This window comes from Halichoerus grypus, chromosome 5 (assembly GCF_964656455.1).
Source record: "Halichoerus grypus chromosome 5, mHalGry1.hap1.1, whole genome shotgun sequence".
Classification (NCBI taxonomy): domain Eukaryota; kingdom Metazoa; phylum Chordata; class Mammalia; order Carnivora; family Phocidae; genus Halichoerus; species Halichoerus grypus.
In genome coordinates this window covers 181,116,320-181,131,589 of record NC_135716.1, presented here as the reverse complement: position 1 = coordinate 181,131,589, position 15,270 = coordinate 181,116,320, and the positions used below count along the sequence as shown (strand labels likewise).

Genomic DNA, 15,270 nt, shown 5'->3' with positions numbered 1-15,270 from the left:
AGACTCAGGAGTCGGCTAGAGATTCTCTCTCCCCCTCCCCGCCCCTCCCTCTCCCCACTAAGAAATCTTAAAAAAAAAAAAAAAAAAAAAGTCGTGTGTTCTACCAACTGAGCCAGCCAAGCGCCCTTGGCCCTTTTGGTGATGATGACAAAGTCTCCAACTCTTATAGGCCCACAGCCCAATGCCAACACTCCGTGGACACTCAACGCGAAGAGACTCACTATTTTATACACACACACACACACACAGCATTCCTACAGGTCACTGAGGCCTTTTTATTCTGCACACAAAACCACTGGGGATCTCGCCTGTGGACACCTCAAGATTATAAAGTAGACAGACGTAGATAGAAGACATTCAATCTTCTGGACCCAGCTCCAGACACTGGGTGGGAAGTGAGGTGAGAAAACAATGACTTGGGCCAATCACACGATTAGAGTTAGGGTTTCCAGCAGGGTCCCAGATGGTCAAGTTTGGCTTCTGCAGCAGTTCTAAGTTCTAAGGAAGCAGTGAGAACATCACAGGGAGGGGAGAGGGCAGTTAACTAGCAGGGGCCCTGGCCAGTTTCGGCTGGGGGCCTTGAGCTGCCCGAGGGGAGCAGAGGTCTAATGGGCCGACTCAGGACCACAGGACTCAGGGTGCGCCGCCTGGAGCTTACTTGGCCAGGGGGTTTCTGAAGTTTCTGCCAGCGAACTTAGCCTTGCTACCCAGTTCCTCTTCAATTCTTAGGAAGCAGAGGAGAGAGAGGGGAGGGGGAAAGAGAAGTCAAATGTCCATTCCCAAGGCCCACATCTCCCCACCCAGAGACAGAGAGGAGCATCCGGCTCTCCCATCCACCCAGCTCCCCCAGCAAGTGGGCCGTTTGCTGCCCCGTCTCCTCCCGCCTTCCCCCACCCCCAGACAAACTAGAAGAAAGGTCAGAACTGCTATTTCTTGGAATATAAGAAAAAATGTTTTTTAACACAAGGACAACCCAGTTTCTTCAGAGAAGTGGCATGGGGACAAAAGGAGGGGGAGCTCAGACACACGAGCACTCGGCGTGGGTGTCACGGAACGACCGTGAATCCCGGACACTCTCATGGCACTGTGGTGCTAACAAGTAAACATAAATGCTTCTGAGATGTAGACTAAGGTATTTATAGGTGATATCCTATGACTAGAATGTGCTTAAAATTCTCCAGTAAAGAAGGAAGAAGCGTAGGTGTCAGAAAACAAGCCCTGTGGGAGTGCCGATGGCTGCCGACGTGGGGGGGGGGGGACGTCCCAGTTTAAGGAAGAGTAACATGGGGCGGACTCATGAAAGAGACTGTCCTTTTCCTGCAAGACTGGAAAAAGAACAAAAAAAAGAGGCACGTCTCCTCGATCAGAAGCGTCCCAAGGACCCATTATGATAAAAAGGGACCCGAACGGGACGACTGGGTGGCTCAGTTGGTTAAGTGTCTGCCTTTGGCTCAGGTCATGAATCCAGGATCCTGAGATCGAGTCCCCCATCAGGCGGGCAGCCTGCTTCTCCCTCTGCCTGCCACCACTCCCCCTTCCTCTGACAAATAAATCAAATCTTTAAAAAAAAAAAAAAAAGGCGGGGGGGGGGGGGACAGAACATCCAGAAGCACTGGGTTCTAGTGGGACCCCTCCTGTTGCCCTTTTTCTGAGCCCCCGTTTCCTTCGCCACAAAACATGGGTGCTAAATTAGGTAATCACTCAGGCTCTCTTGTAGCTCTAAAAATTCTAGGATTAAATTATCTGAAAGGGGACCTGTTCCCTCTTCCCCCAGGAGATGGCAGCCCAGCCCGGCTCAGGCTCCAGCTTCCCGGCCATGCCACAAGGTGCCTTAGGTTCTACGCCCAGCTCACCCCAACCCCACACTGCTCAGGCCAGGACCCCGGCCGGCATCTGCACACACCCACAGAGCCAGGAGCTCCCAGTGGAGGGCGGGGCCCACACACCGGTGCGGGGAGGCTTCCTCTTTACCTGAGGATCTGGTTGTACTTGGCCAAGCGCTCAGATCGGCAAGGTGCCCCTGTCTTGATCTGGAAGGGGAAAAGAAAGGTCACTATGCTTGTCATGGACATTCAATCTTCGTGAGCATTTCGGGCAGGAAGGAGGGGATAAAGGGGCCCCCAGGACCCCATCTGCCCCCCTCCTTCCTGGTACCGTGTTCGGGAAGCTGAGGTCAGAGAAGAGTCAAGCAGCTCTTTACCTGCCCGGTGCAAAGTCCCACCACCAGGTCAGCGATGAAGGTATCTTCGGTCTCCCCAGAGCGATGCGACACCATGACGCCCCAGCCATTGGACTGGGCCAGCTTGCACCTAGAAGGCAGGAAACCACCCAGATGGTTGTGACGGTGGGACTTCATTTCCCGGGCACAGCGGCCCCTTTGGGCCCTCCTGATGCCAGGCTTCCTCAGCCCCGGTGGGACAATAATCCTCACCTTCCTCTCTCTACTCACAGAGCCCTGAGGACCTTCTCAGCCTCTAGGTCACATTTAAAAATCAGGGTTCAGCCCCCCTGGAGGGGAGAGACTTGTCTCCCCACAGTGCCTATGACTGACGTTCTCCACGAAAAACCAGGTCACGAGTCTAGAATCACGAAGTGGTCAGGATTGGGCCACAGCTGCCCAATGCCCCAGGCCCCTCGGTGCCACTGCTTACTTCGAAGCCAGCCGGGGTTCAAGCTGGAAGCTGTGTTCCAGCCCCAGGCGGGAGGCCCCGCCCCCCCGCAGCAGCCGAGCCCTGGCTGAGGCCCCGCCCCCCCGCAGCAGACAGGAGCCCTGGCTGAGGCCCCGCCCCCCGCAGCAGACAGGAGCCCGGGCTGAGGCCCCGCCCCCCGCAGCTGACAGGAGCCCTGGCTGAGGCCCCGCCCCCCGCAGCAGACAGGAGCCCGGGCTGAGGCCCCGCCCCCCGCAGCAGACAGGAGCCCGGGCTGAGGCCCCGCCCCCGCAGCAGAAGAGCCCTGGCTGAGGCCCCGCCCCCCGCAGCAGACAGGAGCCCTGGCTGAGGCCCCGCCCCCCCGCAGCAGACAGGAGCCCGGGCTGAGGCCCCGCCCCCGCCGAGGGCACTTACGCCTGCAGAGACTCGGTCACGGAGCCGATCTGGTTCACTTTCAGCAGGAGGCAGTTGCACGACTTCTCGCCCACGGCCTTGGAGATCCGTTTCGGGTTAGTGACGGTGAGATCATCCCCCACCACCTGGATACCGGCGGTGGCAGTGAACTTCTGCCACGCTTCCCAGTCATCCTGGTCAAAGGGGTCCTCGATGGACACCACTGGAAAGGAGAGCCACGTCTGTACCCGAGCCGGCCCCGCCCCCGCCCCCGCAGGACAGGACCGGCTCCCCCCGCTCCGGCCCCGGAAACACTCTGCCTGCCCACCGACTCCCGTGACAGGCCACCAAAGCCGCCCGCAGTCCTGGGCCCCCACACGTGCTGAGCGGGGCTGGTCTCGGCCCATCTCGGGCACGATCGCTAACTGCGTTACTTCCCGGTCTGAGTCTTGCTCCAGCGCGTGCCGAGTGTCCTTGAGTGAATTACTAACGCACTCTGTGCCTCAGTGTCCCCCCCCCCCCCCCCCCCGCCCCCATGAAACAGTATCTACGGTCTCTACCCTGTGTGCGTTAGGGGACGCCCAGAGGAGCACCAGCTCCCCGAGAGCCTCACCCCCGGCCGTCAGTTCTCGAAGCCGGCTCTCCTCGCCCCCGAGGTGGTTGTGCCGGGGACAGAAGAGCCCACCGCGCCAGGCCAGCAGCGGGCACTCACCTGGGTAGTCCTTGACGAAGGACTTGTACAGGTTGGCCAGCTCGTCAGGTGTGATGTACCTGCTCGGGTCATCGGGGGACTTGAAGTCCAGGTCATACTTGCCCGACCTGAAGAACTCAGAGGCAGCCACGTCCATGCCGATGACCACCTTGTCGGTGTAGCCAGCTTTCCCGATGGCGTTCTTCAGCAGCTCCAGAGCTGCAAGGAGAGGGTGGGGACAAGGTGGGAAACCACGCAGGGGGACGAAGTTCCCTTCCACAGCTGCCGAACAGGAACCCTAACAGGAAGCCCGAGAGGTGCTCTGGCCCCAGCCATGGCTTCCATGATTCCAGTGCTTTTTCTGCGTTGGAGCAAGAAACCGCTGGTCAGGGCCCCCAGCAGACAAGTGGGAACCTCACTCTCAACTCAGACGCGCTCTCACTGACGAATGCTCCCGAATGCAGCACCTAGGAGCAGCTGTGCTGGCCGAGACCGTGACGGTGGCCAGCTGAGCTCGGCCGTCCTGAGCAACGGGCTTTCGACAGAGCTGAGCTGGGCCTGGGAGCCCAGGAGGGCAGGGGGAGGGCGAGGCCCTGCCTCCGCGGCCTGCTGTCCCCAGCCCGGGCTCGGGCTCGGCCTCCCTCGGCAGTGCTGCCCGTACGGATGGGGACAGACACTCGGCGCCTGTTCCACACCACAGACGTCCAAGCCATCACATCAAACCACGTGAGAGAGTCATTTTGTGTAGGTCAAAATGGCTGAGCACCAGCATTTCCTAGGACTGACCCGAAGAGCAGGATGGGCACTTTTTTCTTTCACTAGTTGCCCTGAAGGCAACAAAATGTGGTTGAACCCTCCTTTCCTTCTACAACAAAAGGCTCAGCCAGGAGTTCTTGTCCCAAGACTCCCTGTGTCCGACTCAACTCATACATTTAAGCCTGTGTCTAGGGGCTCCAGGCAAAATGGCGCCGCGTAAACGTTCCTGTGGTGGAATGAGCTGAGGGGGTGATGGTCGCAGGCCGGACTGAGAGCATCTACTGAACACGGACTTCAAACCTCTGCCGCCAAGGGGTGGTGCAAGAATGGCAAGAACATAGGGGCACCTGGGGGGCTCAGTCAGTGCAGCATCTGCCTTTGGCTCAGGTCATGATCCCAGGATCCTGGGATGGAGCCCAGGGTCGGGCTCCCTGCTCGGCGGAGTCGGCTTCTCCCTCTGCCCTCCCCCCACTCATGTGCGTGTCCGCTCTCTTTCTCTCAAATAAATAAAATCTAAGAAAGAAAGAAAAATGGCAAGAGCTTAATTTAAACAACTAACCAGGCGACTCAGGAATCAAATTAATAAGGAAATTCCTTGTTATTTTTGAAAATTAAGTGCCAGCTCGCACATCCCTCCCCAGAACTCCATTGGCAGGTACTTGGTGAGTGACAGGTGTGGCACATGGGCTCACAGAGCCAGGGCCGAGCTGCAGAACGTGCCCCCTCACCCCCGACCAGAGCCTTTACCTTCTTTGTTCTCCAGGATGTTAGGCGCAAAGCCGCCTTCATCCCCCACATTGGTGGCATCTTTTCCGTATTTCTCCTTGATGACATTCTTCAGGTTGTGGTAAACCTCAGCTCCGATGCGCATGGCCTCCCTGAAGTTGGCCGCACCAACGGGCAGGATCATGAACTCCTGCATGGCCAGCTTGTTGCCAGCATGAGAACCACCGTTGATGACGTTGAAAGCCTAGGGAGAGACAGGGAAATACGACCATCTGGCCCCGGAGAGTCCCACCCAGCAGCCCCCTCACATCCGACCGCACGGCTCCCAGAGGGGGCTGCATGTGACTCTAGAATGCTCACCGGGTCTCTCTTGAGGAAGGGCAGCGATCGCCACCGGGTGAGCTTACTGTCCTGAGGACTGGCTGCTGCCTCAGCGCACACACTCAACCCAGCAAGGCCAGCATGATTTTCATCCCCTCGTCAACAGTTAAAGAGATGTGGAGTACCAGGGGCACTTCTAGCAAGTGGCAGGGGTCCGCAGCCAAGACCTCCAGGGCCTGCCTGCCCCACTGTGCTGGGACAGTCACATGTGGATGAGACCAAGATGTGGGAGGTCTCAGGTCCCCACAAGTAAGCAAAAACCCCCAACTGCTCACTTGGGAGGTTCCAAGCCACTCACCGGAACCGGCAGGATGACTTCAGCGTTGCCAGCCAAGTCAGCAATGTGTCGGTACAGGGGCACCCCCTTTTCCACGGCCCCCGCCTTGCAGACAGCCAGGGACACACCCAGAATGGCGTTTGCACCAAATTTAGCTGGAACAGAACAACAACAGAAGTTGAGGCACTTCTCACTCGCGGCCTTCTGGCCTGCATCCCCACCCCGGACTGGATTCGGAACCCTTCCTCTCCTGACCGCGTCTACTCCCCGGGTCCGACCCAGAAACGCAACGGCCCTGCACGGGGACTCACCTGCTTTCCCCCCTAAGAGAAAGCCCTTTCTTTGGTCAATGGAACTCGGGCAAATTCCACAAACTACGTGATTTATTCTAAAGCACAAGCCTCTTTTGGGTAACCCTACACAAGTGCTGCCTCACCTGGTGTTGCTCTTGATGTTTAAAACTAAAAAATTTATTCAGCTGAGGCGAGGGGCCCCGAAAACCCCCCGAGGGTCGAAGGTGTTCGGGAGACCAGCACACACCACCCCCAGCAACTCACATTTATTTTCTGTCCCATCCATCTCGATCATCAGTCTATCAATCTTCTCCTGCTCCACGACGTTCAGTTTCTACAGGGAGGACAGAGGGTCAGTCACCTGGGGGGGGACCTCTGCAGTCACCCCCCGCAGGACCTCTGTACTCCCGTGACAGAGCCCAGGTAACTTTGGAACCGTGCAAAGCCCGAATCGCTTCTATATTATACGTTTGTTTGGTAGGCAAAAGAAAGGGGGGCAGGGGAGGGATCGAGAGAAAACAGGAGACACAACACTGTGCTTTCCTTGCTCTCCCATTATCGGGCATTTCTCCAAGCACCAGGGAGCTGACAATGTAATGTGGAAGGTTCGGTCCCAGCGTCACAGAGGTTAGTCCACCCAGCGGGTCCGAAGTGACATCACACGTAAGACAGAACTGCCCAGTACATGCTAACAAAGGTAGCACTACGGAAGAGTGTGATTTGGGGGGACAATAAAGAAAAGAACTCTGTGCAAGCGAGCTGTGCTCCTCAAAGGGTTAAGTGACATAACCACCGCTCTCGGCTGTTCTAGGTGATGGCAAACTTCGTTATCTTATGAGACAGGACTTTGGCAGGGAGTCCGGAATCTTTTAGCAAAATGCTTGACTGATCAAAAAGTGTCTTTCTGGTCAGAGTAGAAAGTACTAAGTGTAAGCCCCGAGTTGGGCTCCATGTTGGGAATAAAACCCCCCCAAACCCCCAAAAACGGGTGTCTTAAAAATTAGCTCAAAGAAATTTACTGAAAGTCGACACTACTTTAAAACTTTCACAACTGATCATAACAATGTATTAATTTATAATGTTCTTTGTATAAAGACTAAAAAAGGAAAAGAAAACCATCCGTAACTCCATCATACCACATTAATAATTTGACATTTTTGGCTTTTTTGGCAAAGCTCGTTTGGCAAAAGGGAGCCACCACTCGAGGATGACGGCTTAAGGCAAACCCTCATCAAGAGTTTGACTGAAGAACTGTTTCCCCCAAGGGAAGAAAAATGTCCAGGAAAGGCCTGCTCGTTGTGTTAGTCACGCCAGGTAAGGGCACAAGGCACAGAGAACAGGGTGTGTGGAGGTGCCCAGGAGACTGGTTCGGAGCGTGTGAGCCCGCAGAGCAGCGACAAGAAGCCATCTGGGACCGATTACCGAGCGCCACGAAGGGCAGGCCACGGTGAGCACGCCGGAGAGACACACAATAGGAGCCCCATCGCTGCTGGTGTACGGGAACAATTCGGGGGTGGTTGGGGGGAGACCATGCCCAAGAAGAACAGATGGGAGGCTGGGGCCGGCTTTGGGCTGTCTGTCCCCCTCCCCACTTTACCCACAGCAGCTCAACTTTTCTGTAAGCTTACTTTCCAAGTTCAGATTTTATTTAACCAGAGTTCCTTTGTTTAAAAAAAAAAAAAAGTCAGTAGAAATACAGTAAATAATTCCCTAGTTCATGAAAAATAGTCGGGTCACCATGGATACTATGCTCAACGCCCAAGAGCCGCTCTTAAAATTTGGATCTTAACTTCCCCAAGGTCAAGACAGTTGGAGGGCAAAATCGAGGCCATGAGACAAGATAGTTGGAGGGCAAAATCGAGGCCATGAGACAGTCTCTCCCGTTGCTCTGATCCAATTCCATGCACTGTTAGGGACACACAGGCAGGGGGTGGATTAGAAAAGGTGAGATCATTCTCATGCATGACAGGGAATCCGACTGGCTTCTTTAGCTCTCAGAATAAGCTCTTCCATAACCAACCAGGAAAGCCCACTGGCCTGGGAGACGCGCCGAGGGCATTAATACATTAGTTACCAGGAGGCGGGTCCTACCTTGCTAATCAGGGCAGGTGCAATAGTTTTATTGATGTGCTCAACAGCCTTTGAGACACCTAGAAGGAACAATCATATCAAATTACCAACATTAAGGAAAAACAGGCTTGAGCAGCATTGAGCGAACCACCAATGATGTTAACCCAAATACCCAGAAGCCCACCCAAAGACCTTAAACGGGCCCGCTTTCAAATCCCCATTTCTGTCCCCCCAGAATCAGGGTACTTTCTGGCCCAGTCTGAGTGCTCTTACCTAGGACCCCCAAGGATTAAAGCCACACACAGAGCAACCATCTCAGAATGTCTGAAGGGGGGTTAGTTGGCAAGACCATGCACTGGGAACACCAGCCATAGAAACTACAGGATGTCCAATGTATTACCTGTGTGCACAAGGCTGGTGCCAGGAACTCATTAATATACTTAACGGGTCTGGAGACACCTGACCAGTAGAGATTGACGGAGAAGGAAAAAAGACAGACTCAGAAGAGAACAGGCTGTGAAGGACAGGGAGTGAGAGAGAGAAAGGGAGACAGGAAGGCAGGGGAGTCGCAGGACCACGGGCTCACCCTCATGACAGTGAGGCACAGCCCGGCTCCAGACCAGTACCCGCCCGGGCCGTGGGCAGCGGGAGCTCCCACAGGACAAACTGCCTTTCTGCAACACGATCGCTGGATCTCTAGCCCCGGGCTTCCCCAGCTCACTTCATCTCTGCCGCTCCCCTGCAGTCTTTTTAGACTTTTCCCCTATTGCCCTCCTCTGAAAATGTAATACTGGATACACTGTCCATCCATACTGTGGCCCTTTGGAGGGCCGTAAGTCACGGTAAAATCGTAGGATATTTTTGCCTCCCCCAAGGACCAATTTCCACCCCCGGGTCGATACTGCCCCTGTTGAGAATGCCTGGTCTGGCCCCACCTGCTTTTCTTCAATTCGGCCACACAGACTCTGTCCACAGAAAGGGGAGCGACGCAACAACAGTAACAGGTTCATCCGCACGGAGCCCGGCAGAGGCTAGCTTGCCCGGACTGGTGCCTCTGTGAGCCCATCACCAGGAAGTTCAAACTACCGGGACTGATCTGCAGGTGAGCCACGGGCTAGACCTTCCAGATCCTCTCCTGAGACGACACCCTCGGAGACCGGGAGCATGGCAGGGCTCCTCAGTTAGTATTAGTTAACACGTCTCCTTAGCCTGAGGTTCCCTGGCCTACCCAAGGAGTTTTCCAGTTTGGAGACAAACGGTAAGAGAAGCACTAAAACTGGTGCCCCCCGAGTTTATTGGTTTAGGAAGGCTGGAATCGACAGGCCATCTCTCCCAGCTCTCCTGTGTACGTGCTCACCACCACCCCAGGCCCAGTCAGGGGTGCTGCCCTCGAACACAAGGCACACGGGCATGGGAGGGCCGCACAGCCACACTCCCCCGGGCCGGGCCGGGCGCCGACTCTTACCTTTCCCCAGGTAGCGGGTCTTGTCATTGTCCCGGAGCTCGAGGGCCTCGTAGATACCAGTTGAGGCACCACTGGGCACAGCAGCTCTGAAGAGACCTGATGTTGAGGGAGGGCGGGGAAGAGAGTCCCGATTGAGAAACACAGTTCAGCCCCCGCCGGAGCCCCGCCCCCTCGCAGATGGCATCTCTTAGGGAACACTGCCACTTCCTTCCACCAACTGGGAGATTCAGACAGTCCGTGTCCCCCGCCTTTCACGTTGGTACCAGTCTCTAGGGCGGACCCTGAGGCAAAGCTGGTGGATTTCTCTAGTTTAAGGAAGAAGTTTTCAAGCAGAGCTTCTCAAATGTTAACGCACACACATATCACCAAGCGATCTTGTTAAAATACAGGTTCTGAAATGGGAGGTTGAAGACTCTGTGTGCATCTCTAACGAGCTCCCAGGTGGTGCCCTGCAGCTGGCCCGGGACCCCCCCCAGCAGCACCTCCCAACACAAACACGATGCCAGCCACTCCAGAGATTTAAGACTTTCTGGTAGCTGTGTTGAAGTTACAAAGTGAAACCAAGGGAAATTCATTTAATATATTATTTAACCAAATATATCCAAGAGATTATCATTTCAAACATGTAATCAATAAAACATTATGAGATATAAAAAATAAAAATAATAAAGGTGTGAATTTAATAACACTTTTATTAAATTCTTCCCTTTCATTTTACAAGATTGGCTTGCTTAGTCAGAGGGTGGAACGAAGGATTGCCCTATGCACTCAGACACGGAGCCCAGCCATCTGGCTAGACCTATACCCTGGGGCATGAATGTGGCTAATCTTGGAGGGCAGAGTCAATAAAGGTACTGTTGTGATCTGGTTACAAGGGCAGACAGGTCCAGGGGAGCAGGAAATGAAGGCAGCCTCTAGAATCTACTTGAAACTGTAAGCAATCTCCCCATCTGAGGGGGCCGAAGGCATATGAACAAAGAGGGAAAAAACCACCAGGTACGTTAATCAGATGATCGGTTACTATGCCCGTGTGTGCACAGCTGGACGTGGTGAGGAAGCCGTGAAAGCCAGTGACCCTAATGGAACGATGGACTCTGGGTGATGATGTGTCAATGCAGAACGTCCCACTCTGGTGGGGGAGGCTGTGAGCATGTGGGGACTGGGGTGTGTGTGCTCTCCGTCCCTTCTGCTCTATTTTGCTGTGAGCCTAAAACTGCTCTAAGAAGTAAATTGGAAAAAAAAAAAAAAAAAAGTGATGAGAGGCTCTTAACAAATCCACAATTTCCTGTTTTTGAAAAGCACCAAGAGACACACAAGAGAGTTCCATTCATTTAAATACCAAAAAATATTAATTTTGATCATTTTAAAGTGTTTCAAAGGAAATGCCCCCTTCCCAACAATCTTTTAGTATCTTGAGTCTTTTTTCCACTGTTGGTTAAAGTCCATTAATTTCTAAATGGAAAGTTCCACCCTCTGACTAAGCAAGCCAATCTTGTAAAATGAAAGGGAAGTCCCAGCATCCTCTGAGAACCCATGGTCCTAGGCGTGAAGCACACGCTCAAAGCAACCCCGCTCCCGAGAGCACCCACCACAGTGAGTAACCCTGGGCAGAACGCAGCAGGGATTTGCTCAGTGATGCCTGGACTCAAGGGACTTTCTTTTCCTGGGCAAGGGGGGAGGGGAGGACAGGAAGGGAAGGGCTGCAGTTTCCACAGACAGTGACTCAGCTCCGACTGGCAGGTCTGTGTGCTCAGCACCACTGGGTGATTCTGCCTGAAGCTTCTTTTCCTACCTCGCCAACGAGGTCCATTTAGACAAAAAGGAAAGCTTTTAAGAGTCCCCATTTTATTTTTTTGTTGCACGTGGGCAAACCCCTGTGCACACATAGGCACAGGGGGGACTTAGAGCCAGATTAAAAAAAAAAGAAGAGCCTCTAGAGTGCCCCACACCCACACGTAAGAATTGTTCCCCATCCTCGGTTTAAGAATGATTTCTGGAGACAAAAAACGAGAATACTTTGCATACACCTGCACTCCCGGGCCCTTTCCTTTTCAAGTGAGAAAGCTCCATCCCCCCACCCCAGATCTGCTTTTTGCTCAGAGCAAGCTGTGAAGCAAACTAGTGATGGGCCCTTTTAGGCACGAGGTGTCACCTTACTTCCCTGACCTCAATGACCTGGGAGCCAAGCGGTTTTGTTTGAAATACCTAGCAGTAGCAGGACAAGGACCCCATGCCTGGCAACCCTCCCCATCTCCTGGGAGTCAGGAACCACAACCTACCAGCACGTGTACATCAGAAGGACAAGGCTTTTTACAACGGACCTTTCCTTGCCAAAGGCTTTGTCCCTTTAAGTTTTAAAAAGATGGAGCGTGGTAAGGGAGGTGCAGAAACAAAGGTGCACATACCTTTGGAGGTGTAGAGGTCAACTTCAACGGTGGGATTCCCACGAGAGTCAAAGATCTCTCTGGCGTGGATCTTGAGAATAGACATGGTGACTTTCTGTGGGGAAACACAGTTCATATTTCCCATCAACCATCATGCAGCCTTGGGTCATTCATTCGAAGAATCACTTCTGAGGATTCCTGGACTAGAAAGAATTTGTACTGGACAGATACGGGTTGCAAGAAGGCTGCCAAGACTGGGGAAAGGCTGCTGGGCCCAGCTCTGCAGGGCCTCAAACCCCACTAGTCCAGCGCTTGTCCTATAAGCAAAGAAAGCCTGGTCATGTGTGCCAGAGAGAAACCAAAAACAACTGGGAAGATTAATGTGCTGTTGGCATGCAGAATGGCTGAAGATAAGGCAGTCTGAAGCGGGTTATTCAACGAGGGTTGGCATGGGAATGGAAAGGGACCACGTAAGGACCAAGGGGACGTGAAGGTCACAAGCAAACCCATCCAGGACAAAAAACCCCAAGGTGATCCAAGGAGGAAAATCTGGTTTGTAGTAGAATACTGAATTCAGAGCCGGGGACATGGTCTGTACACTGTGGTCCTTGTTACTGCCAATTTCTGGGCCTTTCACATTTCACAGTACTTGGATCTTTAGCAAGACAGGACACACCAAAAATAACATCTAATTAGTATTTCTCTCAATAGGCATTTTACCCATTCAAAAAACGTGGATGAAATGTCGTAATTTGAAACTAGAATAAAGATTCTATCCTTGAGGGGCGCCTGGGTGGCTCAGTCGTTGGGCGTCTGCCTTCAGCTCAGATCATGATCCCAGGGTCCTGGGATCGAGCCCCATGTCGGGCTCCCTGCTCAGCAGGAAGCCTGCTTCTCCCTCTCCCACTCCCCCTGCTTGTGTTCCCTCTCTGTCTGTCAAATAAATAAAATCTTAACTTAAAAAAAAAAAAAGATTCTATCCTTGAATGCTAAGATACTCCAAGGGAAGAGGCTTTCTTTGAAAGCACCTTAAAAAAAAAAAAAAGATTTGCAGCTACAAAGATCTACCAAGTTCTCAAAGAAAGTCCTTTCTCACCGCCCCCCGACCCCCCGCCCTTCTAAGGAAGAAATGATGATCTTGTAGGACTGAAAGTGGCCCAGCGGAATTGGGCTAGTGTTCAGAGCCATTATCTAGCTGGGATCCTCTCCAGGATCTTGTCTGGAATGTTCTCAAGCAGCAAATGGCATCTTTCTTTTTTATAAGTTTCAAAATTAGACAGTGAAGTCACATCTGTGGCCCTGCGGTCTATGCAACAATGGAGTTTTATTCATTAGCCAATAAAAAAGTATCTAGTTTTTATTTACTAGATAAATAAAAGGCCAATTTGTTTCAATGTATTTTTTTAGTTTTAAGATTTTAGTTAACTTTTGAGTTTTGGCAAATGATAAACCTGTGTATGATTGCCACCACCCAGAAAGCCCCCTCAGGCCCTTTGCAGTCAATCTCCCCCCATCCCCAGGCCACCCCAGACTTACTTTATAGGTTTTAGATGCACTTTTAAAACATCTTTATTACACTATATCCTCATGCTGTCCTAAGATGTCGTTTTTTGTTTAATTTTAGTGACATTACGATAAAATGCTTTATTTCAGGGTGTGAAAATAAAATTCAACTTATCTTTAAATTGGATAGAAAACTATTCCTTAAGTTATTAAGGTTCGGTAAGCAAGGCCAGCAAGGAGGGCTGGCCTGACCAGGAGTGTTCACAGCTTATCTGCCTGGACTGAACCCTGGACCAGGGGGGGCACGTGTGGACCGGGCAGTCAGGGCCTACGTGTGTCCCCGGCGGCTCACCCACGGGCTACACCGCGCAGAAGACCACACTGCAGGAGAAACAACGAACATAAGTTTTCTTAAAATACGTCCTGTTAATGTCAGATCGGGGGCCGACTGCCGATGGCCAGGCCGGGGAGCCGGAGCACCTCCTGCCTGACCGGGGCGAGGTCACCCGGACGGCTTTCCCCAATTATGCAACGCAAGCACCCTCTGAAGTTCCATTCATTAGTCGCTGCCCATTCCGTCACCAGCCTCCCGACTGCAGGCCGAGGGCCACCAGCGGGGCTGCTAGTGGGGGGAGGGGATCGCGGCTTCTGGGCCTCTCTCCTGTCCCTGCCCCTCCCTCCATTTTAGGAAAGGCCTGGTTCTAGCGAGCACCCGGGGTTAGGCCTGTATCTCCCCAAGCCCTTGCACCCTCCGCGCTCGCTGCACAAAAGCCCCGCGAGTCCCACTCCCGAGCTCCCAGCAGTGCTGCGGCCCCGTAAATCTGTAATCCCGGGCTAATCAGCTCCTGCCCCTCCGGCGAAGCACGGCTCGCACGTGCCTACCCGCCCATCCCACGTCCCCGTCCGACCCAAGGGCAGGGCCCCGCAGGCCTGGGCGCCGGCCCGGCAGCACTTCCCCGGGTCCCTACCTGGCCGCCGGATAGCGCTGCCCGGGAAAGAAGCAGAGGATGCTGCAGGCACGGAGGACGAGCGTTAAGTCGCAAGGTCTTCGCGCTCCGAGTACCCAAAGCTCGTCTCCGCGCCGCCTGCCCCGACTTCCTGCCCAGCTCCCCGAGACCCCGCCCACTTCCCGCCCCCCCACCGCGCCGCCTCGCCATTGGCCCGGCGCGCCGTCACTCGGGCCCGCACCTCCCGGGAAGGGGCGGGACTGCGGCGGCCGCCGTGGCCGGGAGGGGGGAGCGACGACCCAGGGACGTGGAGCGGAGCGGGGTTGGGGGGTCCCGACTACCCCGCGGCTCCGTGGGGGTGGGGGCGAGTCCCTGCCCCGACGCCCTCCGCTCCCGCCCCCGGCTGGGACCCCAGGCCGAGCGGGGTCTATGGCGCCGGGGCCCCGGGGAGGGGCGGGGTGGCGCGGCCGGCATGAGGGTTCGGGGCTCCGTCACGTACTCCGAGTCCCGCACGCACGCAGCGTCGCTCCGGCGCCTCACGTCCGGCCCACGACCTTGGCGACGACCTTAGCTGCCCGCTCTTCCCGGCCTGCCCCGCCCCGCAGTGTGGTGCGGAAGACCCCGCCGACCTGGAGACGTTGGCGGCCGCGCCCCTCGATCCGGCTCCCGGGCCGGGTCTGCAGCGGGGCCGGGGGCCGCGTGTCGGGGGCCACGTGCGCCTGTCCGCGCCTGCGCG

At 54.6% G+C, this 15,270-nt stretch overlaps 1 protein-coding gene across 2 annotated transcripts; it reads right to left on the bottom strand.

Annotated features, from left to right (window-relative positions):
• Nucleotides 1-255: 255 nt before the first annotated feature.
• On the bottom strand, nt 256-15,173 carry ENO1 (enolase 1). 2 transcript variants are annotated; one of them, XM_036090537.2, is made up of 12 exons: nt 15,034-15,173; nt 12,106-12,199; nt 9,701-9,796; nt 8,257-8,315; nt 6,430-6,499; nt 5,894-6,027; nt 5,236-5,458; nt 3,754-3,951; nt 3,063-3,264; nt 2,201-2,309; nt 1,972-2,030; nt 256-724 (listed from the first exon to the last, which is right to left on the bottom strand). In XM_036090537.2, exons 2-12 carry the CDS (start codon nt 12,188-12,190, stop codon nt 655-657), a joined length of 1,305 nt encoding a protein of 434 aa, XP_035946430.1. In that variant the 5' UTR covers nt 12,191-12,199; nt 15,034-15,173; the 3' UTR covers nt 256-654. The 2 variants fall into 2 exon arrangements, with proteins under 2 accessions (XP_035946430.1, XP_035946429.1); XM_036090536.2 differs by lacking the exon at nt 15,034-15,173 and adding an exon at nt 14,556-14,713.
• Nucleotides 15,174-15,270: the final 97 nt, after the last annotated feature.

Bases quoted from the DNA above. Each gene is read 5' to 3' on its own strand.
- ENO1 (XM_036090537.2), bottom strand. From the start codon at position 12,190: ATGTCTATTCTCAAGATCCACGCCAGAGAGATCTTTGACTCTCGTGGG. The intron at 5,459-5,893 runs GTGAGTGGCTTG...GTCTCTCCCTAG, and splicing joins AAGTCATCCTGCCGGTTCCG to GCTTTCAACGTCATCAACGG. The intron at 725-1,971 runs GTAAAGAGGAAG...CTGCTTCCTAAG, and splicing joins AAGTACAACCAGATCCTCAG to AATTGAAGAGGAACTGGGTA.